Source organism: Cherax quadricarinatus, chromosome 49, assembly GCF_038502225.1.
Source record: "Cherax quadricarinatus isolate ZL_2023a chromosome 49, ASM3850222v1, whole genome shotgun sequence".
NCBI lineage: Eukaryota > Metazoa > Arthropoda > Malacostraca > Decapoda > Parastacidae > Cherax > Cherax quadricarinatus.
This window is the reverse complement of record NC_091340.1, coordinates 19379941-19404308: the sequence shown is the minus strand read 5'-3', so window position 1 is coordinate 19404308 and position 24368 is coordinate 19379941. Positions and strand designations below refer to the sequence as shown.

Below are 24368 nucleotides of genomic sequence, written 5' to 3'. Positions count from 1 at the left end.
TACAACCTATACAGATGTGACAGAGTGAACAGGCAAAAGGGGGGGGTTGGCCTGTACATTGCAGAGTCACTTGTTTGCACAGAACTGCTTAATGCCTCAAATGACGTAGTGGAAGTTTTAGCAGTAAAGGTCGAGAACCAAAACCTAGTCATTGTGGTAGTCTACAAGCCTCCGGATGCAACATCCCAGCAATTCCAGGAACAGCTGTTAAAAATTGACCACTGTCTGGAAAATCTTCCAGCTCCTGCACCCAACATCTTGCTCCTGGGGGATTTCAACTTAAGGCACCTAAAATGGAGGAATATAGCAAATAATATTGTTGCAGAAATAACACCAGGAGGCAGCTCTGATGAAAACTCACACTCACACGAGCTTTTAAATCTCTGCACAAAATTCAATTTAAACCAGCAAATAATAGAGCCTACAAGACTGGAGAATACACTAGACCTCATCTTCACTAACAATGATGATCTGATAAGAAATGTCACCATATCAAAAACAATATACTCAGATCACAACATAATTGAGGTTCAGACATGTATGCATGGAGCCCCAGACCGACAAAATGAGACTAGTCATGAGGGAGCATTCACCAAATTCAACTTCAATAACAAAAACATAAAGTGGGACCAAGTAAACCAAGTCCTAACCGATATAAGCTGGGAAGATATACTAAGCAACACAGACCCAAACTTATGCCTAGAACAGATTAACTCGGTGGCACTCGATGTATGCACAAGGCTTATTCCTCTAAGAAAAAGGAGGAGTAGATGTAAAATAGAAAGAGACAGGCGCTCCCTTTACAGGCGACGGAAAAGAATAACAGAGCGGCTAAAAGAGGTCAATATATCTGAAATGCGCAGGGAGACACTGGTCAGAGAAATAGCAAGCATCGAACTTAAGCTAAAAGAATCCTTTAGGAGTCAGGAATCGCGGGAAGAACTAAAAGCCATAAATGAAATCGAAAGAAACCCAAAGTATTTCTTCTCCTATGCCAAATCAAAATCGAGAACAACGTCCAGTATTGGGCCCCTACTTAAACAAGATGGGTCCTACACAGATGACAGCAAGGAAATGAGTGAGCTACTCAAGTCCCAATATGACTCAGTTTTTAGCAAGCCGCTAACCAGACTGAGAGTCGAAGACCAAAATGAATTTTTTATGAGAGAGCCACAAAATTTGACTAACACAAGCCTATCCGATGTTATCCTGACGCCAAATGACTTCGAACAGGCGATAAATGACATGCCCATGCACTCTGCCCCAGGGCCAGACTCATGGAACTCTGTGTTCATCAAGAACTGCAAGAAGCCCCTATCACGAGCCTTTTCCATCCTATGGAGAGGGAGCATGGACACGGGGGTCGTCCCTCAGTTACTAAAAACAACAGACATAGCCCCACTCCACAAAGGGGGCAGTAAAGCAACAGCAAAGAACTACAGACCAATAGCACTAACATCCCATATCATAAAAATCTTTGAAAGGGTCCTAAGAAGCAAGATCACCACCCATCTAGAAACCCATCAGTTACACAACCCAGGGCAACATGGGTTTAGAACAGGTCGCTCCTGTCTGTCTCAACTACTGGATCACTACGACAAGGTCCTAAATGCACTAGAAGACAAAAAGAATGCAGATGTAATATATACAGACTTTGCAAAAGCCTTCGACAAGTGTGACCATGGCGTAATAGCGCACAAAATGCGCGCTAAAGGAATAACAGGAAAAGTCGGTCGATGGATCTATAATTTCCTCACTAACAGAACACAGAGAGTAGTCGTCAACAGAGTAAAGTCCGAGGCAGCTACGGTGAAAAGCTCTGTCCCACAAGGCACAGTACTAGCTCCCATCTTGTTCCTCATCCTCATATCCGACATAGACAAGGATGTCAGCCACAGCACCGTGTCTTCCTTTGCAGATGACACCCGAATCTGCATGACAGTGTCTTCCATTGCAGACACTGCAAGGCTCCAGGCGGACATCAACCAAATCTTTCAGTGGGCTGCAGAAAACAATATGAAGTTCAACGATGAGAAATTTCAATTACTCAGATATGGTAAACATGAGGAAATTAAATCTTCATCAGAGTACAAAACAAATTCTGGCCACAAAATAGAGCGAAACACCAACGTCAAAGACCTAGGAGTGATTATGTCGGAGGATCTCACCTTCAAGGACCATAACATTGTATCAATCGCATCTGCTAGAAAAATGACAGGATGGATAATGAGAACCTTCAAAACTAGGGAGGCCAAGCCCATGATGACACTCTTCAGGTCACTTGTTCTATCTAGGCTGGAATATTGCTGCACTCTAACAGCACCTTTCAAGGCAGGTGAAATTGCCGACCTAGAAAATGTACAGAGAACTTTCACGGCGCGCATAACGGAGATAAAACACCTCAATTACTGGGAGCGCTTGAGGTTTCTAAACCTGTATTCCCTGGAACGCAGGAGGGAGAGATACATGATTATATACACCTGGAAAATCCTAGAGGGACTAGTACCAAACTTGCACACGAAAATCACTCACTACGAAAGCAAAAGACTTGGCAGACGATGCACCATCCCCCCAATGAAAAGCAGGGGTGTCACTAGCACGTTAAGAGACCATACAATAAGTGTCAGGGGCCCGAGACTGTTCAACTGCCTCCCAGCACACATAAGGGGGATTACCAACAGACCCCTGGCAGTCTTCAAGCTGGCACTGGACAAGCACCTAAAGACAGTTCCTGATCAGCCGGGCTGTGGCTCGTACGTTGGTTTGCGTGCAGCCAGCAGCAACAGCCTGGTTGATCAGGCGCTGATCCACCAGGAGGCCTGGTCACAGACCGGGCCGCGGGGGCGTTGACCCCCGAAACTCTCTCCAGGTAAACTCCAGGTACCTGGTGCCTTTCCTTTATTCATATTAAAAATCGCCTCCTCTACCTCCTCCACCCGAATTCTACCTTCTAGTACCGTTCTATCCCTGTCATTTATAACTTTTCTGAAATCCCTCCTCAACAGGCCACCCACATGGACCCCCCCTACTACCCGCCGTAGCTTTTCCCCAAACCATAGATCAGCATAAAAAGTCATGCTGTCCATGGTGAGGAGTACTTGACCCGGCAGGTAACCACCCAAACCCGTGCATACTTCCAATTGCAAGAGGGACGTCGCCTGTTATCTGACCCTAAATTTGCGCAAGACACAACCCGAAGGTTTGTCACCCCATAGCACTACTTCCATACCTGCTCTGACTCTAACCACATTGAAACGTTCATTGTGAATTTCTGCAAGTCGACTACGAAGATGCTCAATGTCGTCATACCTACTACTCCCGCCCCCCACATGGTAATCATTTAGCTGCCACTCCAGATAGTTTTGTAGCCCATACCTCCACCTTGCCTCCTCTTTTCCCCGCTTCTTATAATAACTCGCTATTCCGGGTTTGGCACACGTTTCCCACCATTCCAACAAACATTCACCTGCCCATCAATCCTGAAAAGCAGACCCATCCCCCTCCCCCTAAAATAGCCGCACGTTCAATTTCCAATAACCTGGATAAACCCTGATCATTCCATCCCAGTCCAAGTCCGCTAGCACTGCACGGTGATCTGAAAACATAAACACATATGCAGTTTAATGTGATCCTTTATTGACAACGTTTCGCCCACACAGTGGGCTTTTTCAAGTCACACACAGATCTATCTGGGGGTTGAAGGTACGGGAGTATTTATAGTCAGGTTCAGAATGTTGAGGTCAGGTGGAGAATGCTGCATCTGATGATCTATCGGGCGGGGTTATAGAGTCTTGGGTAGCTTGGCAGGGGGATTGGACAAGTTGTGAGTAGACCTTCTGTAGTGTTCTATGTTCTATGTGGGATAGCAATGAAGAAGTTTCTTGGCGAGTGGTTCAGCTATGTTATAGAAGCCGATGTTCTGGTTGAAATTGTTGGTTATAGAGATAAGTGATGATTCCAGGATTCTTCGGTATTGAGTGTTGTGAGGGAAAAGTTCAATAGATAGGAGTAGCGAGGGAGTATATAGTAACAATAGTTTCATTGCCGGCTACTTGTTACGGTAGGGTAAGTCCCCCTCCCGCTATTCCCCCCCCCCTTTTTCCCCTCCCCGAAAGTGATAGTTTGATTGCCGGCTGCTTATTAAGGTAGGGTCAGTCTAGCTCCCGCTATCCCTTCCCCTCCCTCTTCCCCCCCCCCCCGAAAGGTGACGTGTGGGGCTCCAGTCAAACAGTAAATCACTCGACTCACAGCTCCCAACACTACTGTAAGTACACGCCTGATCATATTTTAGTGGACTTATTGGTTGAAAGCTTCACTTTTGACCAATAATTAACTTAGTCCTTTCAGTCTTGATAGGTTAAAATGTTTTAATAATCACCACATCTTTTAGGTATTGTACTTATCATGGAGAGTGATTTCTTAAGCAGTGGGTAATCTGTCTCTCTTTACAGCTTGAAAGGACAGAGAGGGTCACCTGCTAATCAACGAGTAGAATTGAAGGAGATGGACTAACGTTCTGAGACATCCCAAATTCTGATCCACTTACCTGTTTGTGTATGCAAGTAGCAGAATATAACCCCTCATCATTGCAGTGGAAAAAACCCGCTTTCCTGTCATCTGGACAGATTATTCACTGCGATACTCTGTGAAGAACGAGCCGGTGGTGGTCACCAACACCTGCTACCCCCCCCCCCACATCAGCAATGGCTACGATTTCAAGAACATGCAGTGTCACCAACACCTGACACCCCATTACCAAGATATACTTATATTAGCGATGAGTTCAAATGTAATTTTTTTTCATTTCATTTTTCATTTTTCTTTCAATTAGGATACCCATTCATGTTTGAATGTTTTACATTTTCCGTTTCTAAATAATAAAGTGTTTATCATTGTCTGTTATTATTTCTTTTTCTATTCATTAGTTTTCCTGAGGAGGAGCCAGCCTTGGTAATACTGACTGAAGTTGTTACAGGGCTGAGTAAGCCTTCACAAGTGGCGACCTTGCCAGGATCAACTCTACTGAATGAAGATTCAATTCCATCTCGAATCTACCATTGGAACTTCAACGCTGCATACCACAGACGGTTACCACCAGCCATGAGTAATCATTCTCTATGGTAGGACTATGGTACAGGTATTTAAAAGATTTGGTGATTGTTATAGTCTCAATTTATTGTAAGTCAAGTCAGGCAGGATATAATATTTAATTCTGCCACCTTTTTGTTCTAGCTTGAAACACTTTGGAGGATTAGACTCTAGGGACCTGAGATTTTCCAGTGACAATTTGTTTCATTGAGCTGTTTATTTTATCAAGGGAACTGTCGTAGGACACTCTTGATTTGTTGGTGAGAAGATTGGATGGTCAAGGGACCCCATTCTACTTACTGTTTGCTCGGAGCTGGCATAGAACCCTTCGTTTTCATTAATACATATTGTTTAATTGAAGCAGGGATCGAGCCGGTGGTCTGGAGTTTACCTGGAGAGAGTTTCGGGGGTCAACGCCCCCGCGGCCCGGTCTGTGACCAGGCCTCCTGGTGGATCAGCGCCTGATCAACCAGGCTGTTGCTGCTGGCTGCACGCAAACCAACGTACGAGCCACAGCCCGGCTGATCAGGAACTGACTTTAGGTGCTTGTCCAGTGCCAGCTTGAAGACTGCCAGGGGTCTGTTGGTAATCCCCCTTATGTGTGCTGGGAGGCAGTTGAACAGTCTCGGGCCCCTGACACTTATTGTATGGTCTCTTAACGTGCTAGTGACACCCCTGCTTTTCATTGGGGGGATGGTGCATCGTCTGCCAAGTCTTTTGCTTTCGTAGTGAGTGATTTTCGTGTGCAAGTTCGGTACTAGTCCCTCTAGGATTTTCCAGGTGTATATAATCATGTATCTCTCCCTCCTGCGTTCCAGGGAATACAGGTTTAGAAACCTCAAGCGCTCCCAGTAATTGAGGTGTTTTATCTCCGTTATGCGCTGGTGGCTAAAGCTCCCGCTTCACACACGGAGGGCCGGGGTTCGATTCCCGGCGGGTGGAAATTCCGACACGTTTCCTTACACCTATTGTCCTGTTCACCTAGCAGCAAATAGGTACCTGGGTGTTAGTCGACTGGTGTGGGTCGCATCCTGGGGGACAAGATTAAGGACCCCAATGGAAATAAGTTAGACAGTCCTCGATGACGCACTGACTTTCTTGGGTTATCCTGGGTGGCTAACCCTCCGGGGTTAAAAATCCGAACGAAATCTTATCTTATCTTATCTTATCTTACAGTTTGAGCGGAGCAGGAATTGAACCCTCCGTTTTCTTTAATACCCGTTTCATTTCCCCTGATAGTTTAAGTTATTCTTGCAAGTATGGAGGAATACCAGTTTTGGATGAACGCTGGAAGTAAGTTAGGAATAACAGGGAAAAATTTAGAATCTTTCATTAGTCCTAAGATCCAAGAAAGACTTGAAAGAGAGAGAATTGAGAGAGAAGAAAGACAGAAAGGGAAAGAGAAGAGAAAAAGGAGAGAGAGGGAATTGATAGAGAAATCCAAGAAAGACAGTTAGAAAGAGAAGACAAAAAGGAGCATGATAGACTTGATCGTGAAGAAAGAGCTAAAGTACGTGAGGAACAAGTTAAATTAAGAGAACTTGAGGAAAGAGCAAAGGATAGAGAATATGAGTTAAAAGAGAGAGAAAAAGATCGCAAGCTCGAACAAGCTCGCCTTGAATTAGAGAATAAAAAGTTAACTTTCTCACAACAGCAATTAGATGAAGGAGTAATGGAACAACGTGCAGCTTGTGCACATATTCCAACACCTAATTTACCTCCTTTCACAGAGGGGGAAGACATAACTTCATACATTATCAGGTTTGAAAATACCGCTACCCTCTGTGAATGGCCTGCTGACACCTGGGCTACCAGGTTAGGAATGTTATTTTCTGGTACTGCTTTGAATATCTATGCAACTTTGTCGCAGGATATCATATGCAATTATAACCTACTGAAGAAGGCAATCCTTAAAGCATATCAAAAACCCACTAATTCTTACAGGAAAGATTTCAGGTATGCCACCTTACAGCCTTGCCAGAACTTTCAGCAGTTACAGGTAACACTCTTTCGTTTGTTCGACTTTTGGATAGAGAGTTCAGGAATTGATCGCAGTTATGAATCTCTTAGAGACTTCATGGTTGCTGACCAGTTCCTGACAGCTCTTCCCCATCAGATACGAACATTCGTCAGAGAACATAACCTGATTAAAGCTGAGGAAGTTGCTGAGGCTGCTGACCTGTATGCTGAGGCTCACAATTCCTATAAAGACCTAAAGGGATCGAACTCTAAGGGCAAGGGTTCATCAGACCTTAAGAAATCAAAGCCTCTAGTGGAAAGTAAAATGACTTCTTTTATTCCTGTTTGTCATTTGTGTGATGTTAATGGACATAAACGTCCAGATTGTCCTTCTAAGAAGGTCCAAAAGGTTGGAAGATGTTTTAAAGACTGTAATGACCAAGCACCCTTCTGTTCAGGAACAGTTAATGGATTTAATGTATCTACCATTTTACGAGACACTGGATGCACATGTATAGTCATTTCTGATAAGCTGCTCCCTAACCTTAAAGAAACTCATTCCTCTGCTATACTTTCAGACTACTTGGGCCGTATGGACACTTTTCCTACCATCCGTTGTTACATTAGGTCTAAATGGTTCACAGGTTGGTCTGAAGCCGTACTAGCTCCCATCACTTCTTGCTCCGTACTAATAGGTAATGTAAAAGGTGCCATTCTTCCTTCTGAGGTTGACCTTTCATCACCAAAGGTGGACATAAGCTTTTCAGATCCTCTTCCTGTAGAGTCAGAGAAGCCCCTCGAAAGTTCAGATGAGACAATGTCTCGCGAGATTCATGTGGGATTAAAAACCAGTGATGCTACTCTCGAAAGCGAGGAAGTAGGATCACCGGTTCACTTGTTAGATGAAAGTGAAGATATCACCTCCGATACCATAAATGTCTTGACTAGGGCTCAGACCAAAGCCCAGGCTTCTCCTACTGTCCATCCTTTGATTTTCCCTGACTTTAAGCCTTTAGATATATCGAAGGACTCCTTTGTCAATTTACAACGTAATTGCCCTTCTCTTCAGAATTGCCATAATGCCGCTAAACAAAATCAAGTTATCCAAAGGAAAAACTTTTCATATAAATTTGAATATATAAAAGATATTTTGTACAAGTCAGTATTCAAATTAAATTCAGATGAGATAGACTATTCCATCTTAGTTGTTCCAAGTCAATGCAGAGAGACTGTTCTTTAAATGGCTCATGACCTGCCAGTGGCCGGACATTTCTCGCATCGTAAAACCTTAAATAAAATTAGGGAAACCTATTTTTGGCCAAAAATGTCCTCAGATGTCACTACCTATTGTAGATCGTCTAAAGTTTGCCAACTGTCATCCTCCCAAGGTACCAGGCGAGTACCTATGGTCAAAATGCCAGTCTTTACGGTACCTTTTGAAAGAGTAGCTATTGACATCGTTGGTCCTTTATCTCCACTTTCATCTGGGGGACAGAGATATATATTAACATTAGTTGATTATGCTTCGAGTTTCCCTGAAGCTGTACCCTTAAAGACCATAACTACTACAGAGGTGGCTGAAGCCCTTTTGCCCATCTTCTCCAGAGTGGGCATCCCTAGAGAAATTTTGTCGGACCGTGGGACACAGTTCACATCTGACTTAATGCAACATCTATACCAACTTCTGGGAGTGAAGCCTCTCTTCACCACACCCTATCATCCCAGCTGTAATGGGAGGATTGAACGCCAGCATTCGATTCTCAAGTCCATTTTAAGGAAACTTTGCTCCCTTAAACCTAAGGAGTGGAATCGTTACCTACCCTGTGCTTTGTTTGCCATGAAGGAAGTTCCCAGTGACTCTTTGGGGTTTTTCACCTTTTGAACTTCTCTATGGTAGACAGGCCAGAGGTCCACTGTCCATCCTTCATGACTTATGGACTAATGAGGAGGTAAATGCTGAGGTTCAGTCTTCTTACCAGTTCCTCCTTGACCTTAGATCCAAACTTGAGGAGACCTCTGACATGATTTCGAAAAACTTAAGTTTGTCAATGGACCAGTACAAAACCTATTTTGATTCCAAAAGTCAGAGGAGAAGTTTTAAAGTAGGGGATGAAGTCCTGGTACTTTTGCCGATCAAGTCAAATAAATTATTAGTAGCATGGAAAGGTCTATATAAAGTATTAAAAATTTGTGGGAAAGTTGACTACCTCATAGAAGTCAAGGGGAAACCTAAGCTTTATCATATCAACATCCTTAAGAAATATTACCGAAGAAATTCGGTTAACTGCCTTAACAACTTTGACTTAGTTTTTCCACACGAACTTAATAAAACAACTGAAGAATGTAAGGTGTGCGTAATTGACACCTCTAACTTAGACTATGATGAAGAACTACATGACTTGGTGACTCTTGACCACTCGGATGCAACCACCATTAATATTAATGAATCTTTGGATGACCATAAGAGACATGAACTACTTCAATGTGTGAGTAACTTTTCAGACGTCTTTACTGATATTCCAGGTGTTACCTCCACGGTAGTCCATAAGATTGACTTAGTGACTGACAATCCTATCAAACGGAAATTATACCCAGTTCCAGTTCACCTTAGGGATGCATTTGACAGAGAGGTAGACAAATTATTAAAACTAAAGATCATTGAACCTTCAGTATCTGCATATTGCTCACCAGTAGTCATGGTTAAGAAGGAGGATAATTCATATACACTTGCAATTGACTTCAGAGGCCTTAATGCTATAACTCGGTGGGATAGCGATCTACACAAATTTTATGACTCTTCCTTCTTTTCGGAGATTGATATTGCGCAGGCATATCATCAAGTAATATTAGATCCTTCTTCTAAGCAGTACACCGCTTTTCCTACCCACCAAGGACTGATGCAGTATAGAACTATGCCCTTCGGTTTGGTAACTGCCTGTGCTACCTACGTCAGACTGATGAGAAAGGTCTTGGGTAATATGCCAAATGTTTCAGTTTATTTTGATAACATTTACGTAATGACATCCACGTGGGGCGAACATATCCAAACATTAACATCAGTTTTGCGTAGGTTACGCTCACATGGTCTCACTGCCAAGCCGAAGAAATGCTTCCTTGGGTATAACAAGATTAGATATCTTGGACTGATACTTTCTAATAACTATCTGCAGCCTCTCCCCAGTAAGATCAAAGCTTTATTAGAATTTAAATTTCCCAAAACCAAGAAGCTCATGCGTAGCTTTCTTGGTTCTGTAAATTTTGATGCATGGTTTATCCCGAACCTTACTGATCTTACAGGCATCTTATCCGACTTCCTTAAAAAGTCTGTGAAGGAACCTCTTGAACTTTCCTACATAGCTCGAGAAAAGTTTAATGAGATTAAAAATATCTTTTAGAAAGACCCTATACTTAAGATTCCAGATATTAATAAAACATTTTGTTCAAGAACTGATGCCTCCAATACTGGCTTTGGTGCAGTGTTACTACAATACCATGATGGTACTCCCTTCCCTGTATGCTTCCTAAGTCGGAAACTCCTTCCCGCAGAAACGAGATACTCCACCATAGAAAAGGAATGTTTGGCCCTTGTGTGAGGTATCTCCAAGCTTAAATTTTATTTTCTGGGAAAAGAATTCATTTTAGAAACGGACCACAAACCTTTGATATACCTAGAAACTTTTAAGGGAACCAACAGTCGCCTCTTGAGGTGGACATTGGCACTCCAGGCTTTTAAGTTCCATATTGTGTATATCAATGGTTCATCCAATTATTTCTCTGACTGGTTAAGTCGTGACAGTCCGTAGAAGATTTGTTGCCTTACGTGACTTCCACATGTTAGAACTTTTTCCTAACCTATTCTTCTTATACTCCTTGACTATAAGTCTTGGTATGGGGGAGTGTGAGGGAAAAGTTCGATAGGAGTAGCGAGGGAGTATATAGTAACAATAGTTTCATTGCTGGCTATTTGTTAAGGTAGGGTAAGTCCCGCTCCCGCTATTCCCCCCCCCCCCTTTTTTCCCCTTCCCGAAAGTGATAGTTTGATTGCTGGCTGCTTGTTAAGGTAGGGTCAGTCTAGCTCCTGCTATCCCTTCCCCTCCCTCTTTCCCCACCCCCCCGAAAGGTGACGTGTGGGGCTCCGGTCAAACAGTAAATCACTCGACTCACAGCTCCCAACCCTACTGTAAGTACACGCCTGATCATATTTTAGTGGACTTATTGACTGAAAGCTTCACTTTTGACCAATTATTAACTTAGTCCTTTCAGTCTTGATAGGTTAAAATGTTTTAATAATCACCACATCTTTTAGGTATTGTACTTATCATGGAGAGTGATTTCTTAAGCAGTGGGTAATCTGTCTCTCTTTACAGCTTGAAATGACAGAGAGGGTCACCTGCTAATAAACGAGTAGAATTGAAGGAGACGGACTAACGTTCTGAGACGTCCCAAATTCTGATCCACTTACCTGTTTGTGTATGCAAGTAGCAGGATATAACCCTTCATCATTGCAGTGAAAAAAACCTGCTTTCCTGTCATCTGGACAGATTATTCACGGCGATACTCTGTGAAGAAGGAGCCGGTGGTGGTCACCAACACCTGCTACTCCCCCACATCAGCAATGGCTACGATTTCAAGAACACGCAGTGTCACCAACACCTGACACCCCATTACCAAGATATACTTATATTAGCGTGGAGTTCAAATGTAATTTTTTTTCATTTCATTTTTCATTTTTCTTTCAATTAGGATACCCATTCATGTTTGATTGTTTTACATTTTCCGTTTCTAAATAATAAAGTGTTTATCATTGTCTGTTATTATTTCTTTTTCTATTCATTAATTTTCCTGAGGAGGAGCCAGCCTTAGTAATACTGACTGAAGTTGTTTCAGGGCTGAGTAAGCCTTCACAAGTGTTGTCTTCTGAAAAAGCCCACTGTGTGGGCGAAACGTTGTCGATGGGGGATCACTTTGAGCTGCATATGCGTTTATGTTTCCAGAGTTGTAGATGCGTGGAACAGTCTTCCCAGTGGGGTGATAGAGGCTAGGACCTTGGGTAGCTTTAAGAAGAGATTGGACAAGTATATGAGTGGGAGGGGCTGGGTTTGATTGGTGTCATTGGGTACAGGAGTTATTTCTTGGGCCTACTGGCCCATGCCTCGCATGGGCCAGTAGGCCTTCTGCAGTGTTCCTCCATTCTTATGTTCTTATGTTCTTAAAACCCCACATCAAAGGTCTGTACGTGCCCAACTCTAATTCCTTGTGTTACATAAAGTCTATCCAGACGGGCCGCATAGCCCCTGCGAACCAACGTGTGCTCCACCCCCACCCACCCCGCCCCACCACACCATAAACCCCTGCATCCCCCAGCAGATTCTGTAAGACAGGTAAAACACACCCCGCCCCCCTCAGCTCAACATTGCTATGGCGGATAACGCAGTTCCAATTCCCACCCATGACCGTAATGAACGGCAAACCCCGAGTGTAAAACGTAAAAGCCTCCCTCACAAATTCTATTTTAACTTTCGAGTTGCTTTCTGCAGGCATGTAAACGCCAATAAAACAAACCCTCACATCACCCCAGTACCCATCTACCCTCACCACCCTCCCACCTCCCCCTCCCCCCTCCTCCCATCTCAAGACACGCCAAGGGCTGGACTCCTTCACCGCTATAACTACCCCACCCTTTAATTTTAATGAACTGCTAACATACATTCGGTAGCCTTTTAACCGTAACTCTCGCCCAAACTTATAATTATGTTCTTGTATGAAACATACATCCACAGTGTACCTGTGCAAGAACCACTCCATCCACACACACTTAACCTCTGCCCGCAGGCCATTTACATTGATGGTAACACACTTGAATTCACAAAAGGAGATTTTCCTCTATGTTTGTGGGTCTTTCCCGTTCCCACACGTACATTACACTGACCTTCTTTGACCTTTAACTTCCCAAGGCCCCCCTCACCCCCCCGTACCCTACCCATATGCTGGGCTTTTGCCACAACCCCGTCTGCCACTTTCGACCATAATTTCTTCCCTGGACGCTGTCCCGGTGTCAGGACCTTGTCCATATCCGACACTCCTTCCGTCCGTTTGCGGGAACCACCTTCCACACACATCTCCTCACCAGACGAAGCCTCCTGGTGGACTTCCACCACCACCTCATGCAACCGTGTCATTGTAGTTACGTCCAGGTCTCCCATATTTGATGAATCATCCTTCACCACTTCTTGACACTCCGGTGTAACGTCTGGGCTATGCTCTGCCCCATCCAGGAAATCGTGTAGCACGTTCTCCAGCAAACTTTCCTGTGACAACTCCACAGGCTCCGTAGGCCCCACAGGTGGCGTGGGCACGTTTGTAGTGTCCACCGACAGGGTGGCACACGCCATAGACCGCGTCTCCTCTTGTTGTACTTCCTCACTCCAAAGCTTAGGTCCTTGTCCAGGCGAGGGACCAGGCCCCAGATCAAAGGCCTTGGTTCATAGGGCCACAGGAGAAGGTTCCTGGATGCGTGCAACCAGGCGTCTGGAGCACTGAGCAGCCATATGGTCATACGAGTTGCATAACCTGCATGTCTTCCGTTGGCCTGCATAGTGAACAAAAACTTGGGTCCTGTAGTGTTCCAAATGAACGTAAGATGGAATCGGCTGTTTTAATGTCATCTTGAGGGTGCAGGAGCCTTTTGGGAGCCCCTCGTATGGGCTCTCCCTCCACATTCCCTTGGTTGCTGCATGTACCGTGCCGTATCTACCAAAAACTTTCCGAATAACATACTCCTCCGCCTCGAAAGGCACGTTCCTTACTTTGACCCAGGTGACGTATGTGGAGACGTCATGCAGACATACCTCTATGGCTGAATTCACCGCCATTTTCCTCTCTTGAAAAGCTTCCACAATCTTGGAGTAAAAGCCGGCATTTGCGAATTTTACGGAAAACCTCGACATCCCATTGAGAGCCACACCATATAATTCCTCAGTGGGGATGCCGTAGACGTCGCGAATAATGGTAGGCAACAAGACATGCATCGTTGCACCACTGAGAGAGCCAAGAATGAATTCAACACAGACCGTGTTTACTCTTCTACCCTGACGATCCGCCATCTTGCGTACTGTAGTACACGGTTCGCCACCAGGTGTAAGCAGGATCAGGCTCAGAAAGCGTCCTCTCAGCCCGCAGGTTGAGAGACGAATGATAACACATAAACTAACCGTTTACAGATATAATGACCTACCATCACTCAAACCACACCACACGCACACCCTCGTGTGGGCATTCCACCTCACCCATTATCCTACCCTTACCTTGAGCTATAACTCTCAAATTAACAACTGAGCACGCTGCAAACCAGCCGAGATACGTATATATTTATATACAAATTAGAATGTCATACACCTCCAAGACTGAGTAAACTGCAATCCCAGGACGAGTGCACAACCTGTATCACTATTCACTGACAGGTGTGACCATAACAATAAAAACATTACACAATATATATACATAGCACACATGAATGATTTATAATGGGTGACTTCACCCACTATGCCTAACTCTCCCCAACACAAAAGGGGTGGGAATCTTACCCTCTACCCCCTTTTGCTGCACTCCAACCCCACCTAACAGAAATACAAAAATACAATATTAAAAGATTGTACAACAGCACATGACAAAAGCCTCACTTGTACAAGCAAGAGCCTTGTAACAACCACGACAGATTGGTCTTCAGGTCTCTCTGCACACTAACATCAGCCATGGTTATGTATCTTAACCTGACAATCAAGACTTAGCCTCCAACACAATGTACTTTGACACAAAAATAGTATGCATCAGTTAAGGTAACCTACCAGTCCCGACTATTACTTTCACACTATCGAGTGGGCTACCCTCCCCCCCCCCAATGTTATTCGGCCCTATCCATTTACTCCCTAACGAACATTAGAAACAATAATACAAAATGAAATTAGATATCTTATGACAGTGTTATATAACTTATATACACAATATACAATTGACAGTTGTACTAAGGGAATATTCAGTTCACTGTCCTTACACTTCAAACTGCCATCTACACACGTTCTCTTCCATACCCACCCACACACACATCACCCACTCACTCCCAGGAGTGAGTGGGTGATGTGTGTGTGGGTGGGTGTGGTGACTACCCCACCAACATAAAGGGTGGGGTGACTACCCCACCCCTTATGCTGCGACTAAACGCACCCATGCTTGTTCCCTCCCCAGTTCACAAATCCAATAAAATCCCTAATGTTAGTTCTCTGTAACCCTCCGAAAAAGCCACCTGCCACCTATTCCCATAAATTTGCCTATTGCGGCACCACGTATGGTAGAATGCTGCCGCTAAAACTCGCTGCCTCACCTCGCAAACCCCACGCGCCCGCATACCCCACGAGATATATACGTAGTCAACCATGATGTATGCCAAAGCCTTAGTGACACCCTCCTCCATTCCTCCCACATCTAGACTTAGCGCCCGCAGCACCGACACCGTATATCCTCCCACCCTCCTAACCACTCTACACATCCAATCCTGGATGCTCCCCAAACCCTCACAAAAATACACTACATGATATGGCGTCTCTTCCCCACCACAGATGCCACACACCCCACCTTCTACGGCCTGTCGATTTCGAAGTACCGCCCCTCGTCGGCAGAATGCTGTGCAGAAACCAATACATCACCTCACGCTCCCTGGGCCATAATGTCAACTTACTAAAAGGGCACCATATATCACCCCACGCATACAATGGGAAAATCCCCTCCACCTGCGCTAAAACTCTGCTGCAAGCAGCCTACACAAAGCACCTATTCTGATCTTCTCCGGTTTCTGTGCTAACACCAAACCCCAGAGTACGGTCTCACACTCACGCAATTCCATGCCACCATACAAAAGTCTCAATCTGGCATACACCCTATCCAACTGTCCCCCACACGATCCCTCATGCAACACCTCCCTCTTAATAAAAACACACTGAACTTGCCTTTTCAGATGTAACAGCCCCAACCTACCCTGATGCACAGGTAATATCACCACCTCTCTCCTTAACCAATCACAATCTGATCCCAACAAGAACCAGAACACCCTCCAAATTCGTAATCGCTGTCCCTGTTAAGGGGAACACGGCCGCCATGTACCACACCTTGCTATACAATAATACATTATTCACGATTTCCCTTTGTACGAGAGTGAGGTGGTATGGTTGCAGCGCCCCTAGGCGACCCTGGATGCCTTCCACCAACCTAGTTGAGTTTGCCTCTCTCGCAGCCCTCAAGTCATCCATATATTTAATACCACATATTTTTAGGGTCCCAGCCTGCCTTCGCACTATGTTACATCCTCACTCTACCCTCCCCGCCAAACCTCCAAACCCCATGATCATTGACTTCTCTGAGTTTACTTTCATACCCGTCGCACCCCCGAACAAGTGCACTGCCTCCTCTAGTTCCTCTAGTTCCCCCAGCCTCGTCTCCTCCCACACCAGGACAGTTGTGTCATCCACATAATCGACCAAACCAGGCCAAGTCCTCCCCACTCCTACCCCTCCCCCTGAACAAATGCAGTTCTCTACCATTCGGTAAAAGGGGTCCTGTACACATGCAAACAAGAGCTGTGACATTGGATACCCCTGCCTAAGACCCTTCCCCATGATAATCGCCTCCCCCCAAGCATCCATTGATCTGCACCCTCGCCCATGCACCCCTGTACAGCGCTTCAACCTATTTTATGATTTCTTCTCCAAAACCCTGACACCTAAGTATTGCACTCAACACTCCTCTTTCCACCCTATCATATGCCCCCTGCCAATCCAAGGCTAACAGTCCCCATCCCCTCCCCTCCCCTACCCCCTCTCCCCAATCTTCCATGAAACCTTTGAGGATCCCATGCCCCATAACCATTGACCTACCTGGCAATCCATATTGGTTCCCAGAAACAACCCTCCCCACTACACACTTAAGCCTATTACCTGGTACTTTCCTTTTACACATCTTGCTGAATGCCCTCCATATTTCCTCCTCCGTGATGACCCCACCCAACACGTCCTGATTCCCCCTTCCCCCAGTTTGCATGGCACATAACCACTCACTTGCTCTAAAGCCTGCCCCTCCGCCCCACAACTGTTCCAGTACACCTCATACCACCTATCGGCATATGCACTCATACCTGTCATGGTCCTTAACAGCTGTCCCTCCCGATAACTGCCCATCGACGACCAGACTGCCAAACACGGGATAGCAGTGACCTGCTGCTGCTGTTTCTGTCTGCACAACATGCATGCCAATGGCCGATCATCCCATAACACCTCTTTCACTCCCCCTTGCACCCTTACTGCTGCAAACCTCTCCTCCTGCACCACCCGTATATACTCCTTCAGAGCATCAATGTCATCTACAGGATAAGTTCCCGCCACCACACCCTGCATGTAACAATTCTGCAACCTGCCCTCCAAATAATTGATTAAACCATACTTCAAATGAGATATGCACTTCCTCTCCCTCACATAAAATTTCCTGATCCTTTCTTTCACTACACTGTCCCACCATTTCACCACATCGCCACCCCCCTCCTCTTCCACACTAAGCTGTTCCCATAGTGCTGCAAATCCCTCCGACCCCTTTTCGTCTGCAAGTGCGCTCGTATTCAGCTTTCAATAACTCTTATGCCGTCCTGCCAGACTCTCACCCCACGTCCACCACTACCACCCTATGATCCGAGTAAGTGACCGCCATGTTGCAAAAAGACTCGAGAGTGATCCTCCAGGAGAGACATATTCTATCCAACCTAGCCGCATACCCTTTCTGAACAAATGTATGCTCTACTTTCCATGACCCACCCTGAAAAGCATCCCACAATTGGACATCCCTTAATAGGTCGCCTAGAACTGTCGACACATAACCCACCCCCTTTGGTTCCACATCTGCCCTTCATATGACACAGTTCCAGTCCCCTCCTATTATAGCCACAGATGGTAAGGCATGCAACAAAACACTAGGTTTTTACACACAAAAGCTGTCTTCACTTGCACATCATTTTCTGCCAGTGCATACACAAACGACACTCTCTCCCCCATCCACCAACTATCCACTCGCAAGACCCTGCCCCTGCCCTCTCCCTCATGCCTCTGCAATACAAATGAACTCGCCTCACAGATCAAGACACCCACTCCACCTTTTAAATAGGCTGATGGCTGTGCTACCACCTGATATACTTCCACCTCCAACACACGACCATCCCTGAAATTGTGTTCTTGAATAAATACCACATCCACCCTATATTTAGCCAAAAACATTCGAAACCACTCTCTCTTCACACTGTTACACAACCCGTTAAAATTTACAGTCATACACCGGAGGCCTTCTTAATGCTTCCAACCCTGCCTCCTGTCAACACTTTTCCCATCCCCACCAGGGCTCAGGGCTCCTTTTTTCTTCCTCTCACTGCTTTCATTTTCCACACATCCTACACAAACAGAAAAGAGACACAGGCGAATAAAAGAAAAATGCTGATAACGATTTAATTTTGTACATAACAGGACCATAACAGAATATTTCAGTAATTTATATGTAACTGCTGATATTCTATTACAGTTTCAACACCAGCCCTTATGAACGTCACACATTCCTCTCAACAGTTATCTTCGGCTTCAATGCAGCTATGATGCATGTGGGCATAAACCAGAGTGCTTACCAGAGATTTGCCTCTGTAAGGACTCTACAAATATCTAAAAAGTAAGTTAATAAAATACACACACACTTTACTTGTTTCTGTGTTTTAATATAATTATTTTTCTTGTTGAAGAGGGAATTGCAAGGACTTTTGATTGCTGACTACACTGAATGAGGTAGGCGTATTACAACTGTGCCACAGGTATGATACTAGCATGTTAAAACTATGCCAGTGGTATGAAGCATACCTTTACAACAATGCCACTGGTATGAAATATGCCTTTACAACAATGCCATAGCTATGAAGCATGCCTTTAGTCATAGAATTGTCAGAAAGTGGATCGTCTGGTAAATGACGTAGTAGAGGCAGGAACCATACATAGTTTGAAGACGAAGTTTGATAAATCTCATGGGGCAGGGAGAAAGAGTGAACCTAGTCACCATCAGTAAAGAGGTGGGGACAGGAGCTATGACTCGACCCCTGCAACCACAAACAAATGAGTACACACACCCACGCGGAAATGGAACAGAAAGGAAGGAGGCATGACTTACAATAAGGCCCTATCAATCCACCAAGCAGGGCCGAGGAATGAAGTGGAAGAGCTGTTGGGAGCAGGGAGAGCAGTAAAAGAAAAGGGAGAAGATGGAGAGGCATGACCATACAGAGGCAAGACCATGCCACCATGAGTTACAGAAAAAAATAAGGGAGACACTAGCCATGTATAAACGGGATTCAGAGACACAGAGGGAGAGGCAATGGGAGGAGAAAAGGGAGAAGGGCTTCAGGAGAACGAGGGGAGGTCACACACTGAAAGACAGCAGGAAGAAAAATATTGAAAAACATTGAAAACATCATCAAAGAAATAGGAGAGGAGGACATGACTGAGACAGTAAATTTTCAGAGAATAGGGGTACTTAAAGAGGAGAAATTGGCCTGCCAAACTGATTTTCAAGACAGAAACGGTGCAGAACAGGATCCTGCAAGAGAAACCACGGCTGAAGGAATCGTCAGCATACAAGAGGGTGCTCCTAGACCGAGAGAGAACAAGAACAGAACGACAGCAGCTAAGGAATAGGACAGCAATGAAAGGGGCTAGGAAGAGAAACAAGGAAAGGGTCAGCAGAGGACAACCAGAACAGGGGAGAGCAACAAGCACAAGCATACACAGAACCATTCCCAGAACCCCACAACCAAACACACTATCCCAGCACAAACCACAATCCACACTTACAGCCCCTGCCCCACACTATGCTGTGGAATCACATGGCACAATGCCAGGCCCCCACCCCCACAGACCCTACTGAAGGTATGGTACACCAATGCTGATGGAATAATGAATATGTGGGAGGAGTAGCACGAAATAATCAAAGAGGCATCACTTGACATCATAGCTCTTACAGTCACCAAGGTCACAGAAGTGATAACAGATGCTATCTTTGCAATGGGATATCAGATCCTGAGGAAAGACAGAGGGAACAGAGGGGGTGGAGGAGTGGCACTGCTCATCAAAAACCAAAGGGATTTTGATGAGCTGGAGAGAGGAAACAGAGGAGAAGCATAACAGAAACGCATCAGTCTGGAGGTCCCAAGGTGGTAATTACAGTGATGTTTAACCCACCACTGAACAACAGGAGGCCAAGGCAAGAGTTTGATGAGAGTAATAGAACGATGGTTGACACATTGACTGAAGTGGCCAGAAGGGCTCATGCAAGCAAGGCAAAGCTGCTGATTATGGGTGACTTCAATTACAAGGAAACTGACTGGATGAACTTGGAGCCACATGGGGGACCAGAAACATGCAGGGCTAAAATGATGGAGGTGGTACTGGAAAACCTCATATATCAACATGTAAGGGACACTGCCAGAGAAAGAGGAGAGGATGACCATCAAGACTGAACCTAGTATTCACCTTGAGTAATGCAGACATAGAGGACATCACATATGAAAGACCCTTCAGGGCTAGTTACCACGTAGTTCTAAGCTTCAAATACATGGTAGAGTTACAAGTGGAAAGGGAAGCATGAAGAGCAGGACGAATGAAGCCAAACTACATGAGAGAGGACTACAAAGGCATGAAGAATTTCTGCTATGGGGTTCAGTGGGACAGAGAACTGGCAGGGAAATCAGTAAACGATATGATGGAACATATGACAACAATTTGCAAGGAAGCTGAGGAGAGGCTTGTACCCAAGGGTAACGGAAATAATGAGAAAGCCAGGATGAGCCCATGGTTCACCCAAAAGTGTAGAGAGGCAAAAACTAAATGTGTTAGAGAACAGAAGTAGTATAGAAGGCAATGAACCCAGGAGAATAAGGAGAGCAGTCGTAGAGCCAGAAATGAATATGCACAGGTAAGAAGGGAGGCCCAACGACTATACGAATATGACATAGCAGCGAAAGCCAAATCTGACCTGAAGCTCTTGTACAGCCACATCAGGAAGAAAACAACAGTCAAGGACCAGGTAATCAGGCTAAGGAAGGAAGGAGATGAGATCACAAGAAACAACTGTGAGGCATGTGAGGAGCTCAACATGAGATTCAATGAAGTTTTCACAGAGTAGACAGAAGGGACTCCAGAAAGATGGAGAGGTGGGGTACACCATCATCTGTTGGACTCAATTCATACAACTGAAGAAGAAGTGAAGAAGCTGCTAAGTGAGCTAGGAACCTCAAAGGCGATGATGCCGGATAACATCTCTCAATGGGTACTGAGAGAGGGAGCAGAGGTGCTATGTGTACCACTAGCAACAACCTTCAACACATCTATCGAAACAGAGAAACCCCCTGAGATATGGACGACAGCAAATATAGTCCCAATTTTCAAAAAAGGAGACAGACACGAAGTATTAAACTACAGACCAGTGTCACTGACACGTATAGTATGCAAAGTCATGGAGAAGATTATCAGAAGAGTGGTGGAGCACCTAGAAAGGAATGAGCTTATCAATGACAGCCAGCATGGTTTCAAGGATAGGAAATCCTGTGTCGCAACCTTACTGGAGTTCTATGACAGGGTGACAGCAGTAAGACAAGAGAGAGAGGAGTGGGTAGACTGCGTTTTCTTGGACTGTGAGAAAGCGTTTGACACAGTTCCACACAAGAGATTAGTGCAAAACATGGAGGACCAGTCAGGGATAACAAGGAAAGCACTGCAATGGATTATGGAATATCTTTCAGGAATACAACAGCGAGTCATGGTGTGTGTGAGGTGTCAGAGTGGGTTCCTGTGATGAGAGGGGTTCCACAGGGGTCAGTCCTAGGACCGGTGCTGTTTCTGGTATTTGTGAACTAAATGATGGAAGGAATAGACTCAGCTTTATCCCTGTTTGTAGATGATGTGAAGTTGATGAGAAAAATTCAACTGGACGAGGACCAGGGAGAGCTAGAAAAGGATCTGGACAGGCTACAGGCCTGGTCCAGCAACTGGCTCCAGGAGTTCATTCCCACCAAGTGCAAAGTCATGAAGATTGGAGATGTGCAAAGAAGACCTTGGATGGAGTACAGTCTAGGGGGTCAGAGACTACAAACCTCACTCAGGGGAAAGGATCTTGGGTTGAGTATAACACCAGGGACATCTGAGGTGCACATCAACCAAATAACTGCTGCAGCATTCTGGTGCCTAGCAAACCAAAGAACAGCATTCCGACAACTCACTAAGGAATCGTTGAGGACCTTGTACACCATGTACGTTAAGCCTATATTGGAGTATGCAGCACCAGTTTGGAACCCACACCTAACCACGCATGTAGAGAAACTAGAGAAAGTGCAAAGGTTTGCAACAAGACAAGTCTCAGAGCTAAGGGCATGTCCCACGAGGAGAGGTTAAGGGAAATCTCGACCTGACGACACCGGAGGACAGAAGACATAGGGGGATATGACAACAGCATATAAAATACTGAGAGGAATCGACAAGGTGGACAGAGACAGGATGTTCCAGAGATGAGACACAGCAACAAGGGGTCACAGTTGGAAGTTAAAGGCTCATATGAATCAAAGGGATGTGAGGAAATATTTCTTCAGTCACAGAGTTGTCAGGAAGAGGAATAGTCTGGGAAGTGATGTAGTGAAGGCAGGATCCTTACATAGCTTTAAGAAGAGGTATGATAAAGCTTATGGAGCAGGAAGAGTGATCTAGTAGTCACCAGTGAAGAGGCAGCTCCAGAAGCTGTGACTCAACCCCTGCAACCACAACTTTATGAGTGTAACTTGGTGAGTATGCACACACACACACACACACACACACACACACACACACACACACACACACACACACACACACACACACACACACACACACACACACACACAAAGAAACATGCACTACAAAACAAAACTCATAAAAAAATAGAGGCCCTGAGGGAATGTCGAAGACTCAGGGGAAGAGAGGAAGATGGGCCTGGAAAGGAAGAATGAATGAAAAAGCAATGTAAAAGGATGGAACAAGAGAGGGAAAGCAAACTAGGCATGCATTCTGCAAAATTTGAGAAGAGGATGTAGGCAGAGAAGAAGAAATGGGAGTCATGAGCTAAAGATGCAGAAGCCAATATATGGGCCTTAGAAGGTGAGGTAAATATGTTGATGTGCATTCCAGGGCCAGTGGCCAGAGAGAATATGGCATCTGAAGCAGATACACCCCTGACAAATGAGAGGCCTAGCAGAAGGGAAGGAGATAAGGCTTACAATAGGGCCCTATCAGACCACTAGGCAAGGCTGGGGAATGAAGAGGGCGAACTGTTGCTATCAGTGATAGCAGCAATTGAGGGGGGTGCAGGTAGAGAAGATGACAGATCCCATGCAGAGACATGACCAGGTCATCAAGGGAGGCAACAGCTATCTACAAACAGGACCCAGAGATACAGGAGGAAAGACAATTGGAGGAGGAGAGAGAGTGGTCAATCTTTATTCATTGGCTTCAGGAGAGCGAAGGGAGGACACACAATGATAGACGGAAGAAAAAAACAAGAGATTGAAAACATCATCAAAGAAATAGGTGAGGAAGACATGATTAGGGTAATAAAGTTTCAGAGAATAGGGGTGCATTCAAAGAGCAGAAATGGGCTGGTCACAACAGAACAAGTATGGAATGGCAACAGCTAAGGTATCTAGGGGCTAGAAAGAGAGACAGGGATAGAGTCAGCAGAGGACGGCATATGGTTTTGGCCTCTCTACACCTTTAGGTGAACCAGGGGCTCATTGGCCTTCTCATTATTTCAGTTCCCTATGGGTACAAACCTTTCCTCTGCTGCTCTGCATATTCTTGTCTAACATTCCATCATCTCATTTACTGATTTCTCTGGCAGTTCTGTGTCCCACTGAACCTCATGCAGGAAGTTCCTAAAGCTTGTGTAGTCTTCTCTCTTGTACTTTGGCTTCCTCCACTCTGCCCCTCCTGATTCCCTTTCAACTAGTAACTCTATGTATTCGAAGCTCAGAACCACATGATCACTAGCTATGAGGTGCATTTCATACCTGATGTCCCCAATATCTGCACTACTTAAGGTGAATACAAGGTCCAGTCTTGCTGGTTCGTCTTCTTCTCTTTCTCTGGTAGTGTCCCTAACAGTCTGATGCATGAGGTTTACCAGTATCACTGCCATCATCTTTGCCTTCTACATTTCTGGGCCACCGTGTGGCTCCA

At 45.1% G+C, this 24368-nt stretch overlaps 1 protein-coding gene across 1 annotated transcript in view; it reads left to right on the top strand.

Moving 5' to 3' along the window:
* LOC128697106 (sodium-coupled monocarboxylate transporter 2) overlaps positions 1-24368 on the top strand; it is a 171731-nt gene that overhangs the window by 92352 nt on the left and 55011 nt on the right. Inside the window, exon 6 of the mRNA XM_070095084.1 lies at positions 18652-18792. Coding sequence (XP_069951185.1) covers positions 18652-18792 — 141 coding nt within the window. The remainder of the gene's footprint in view (positions 1-18651; positions 18793-24368) is intronic.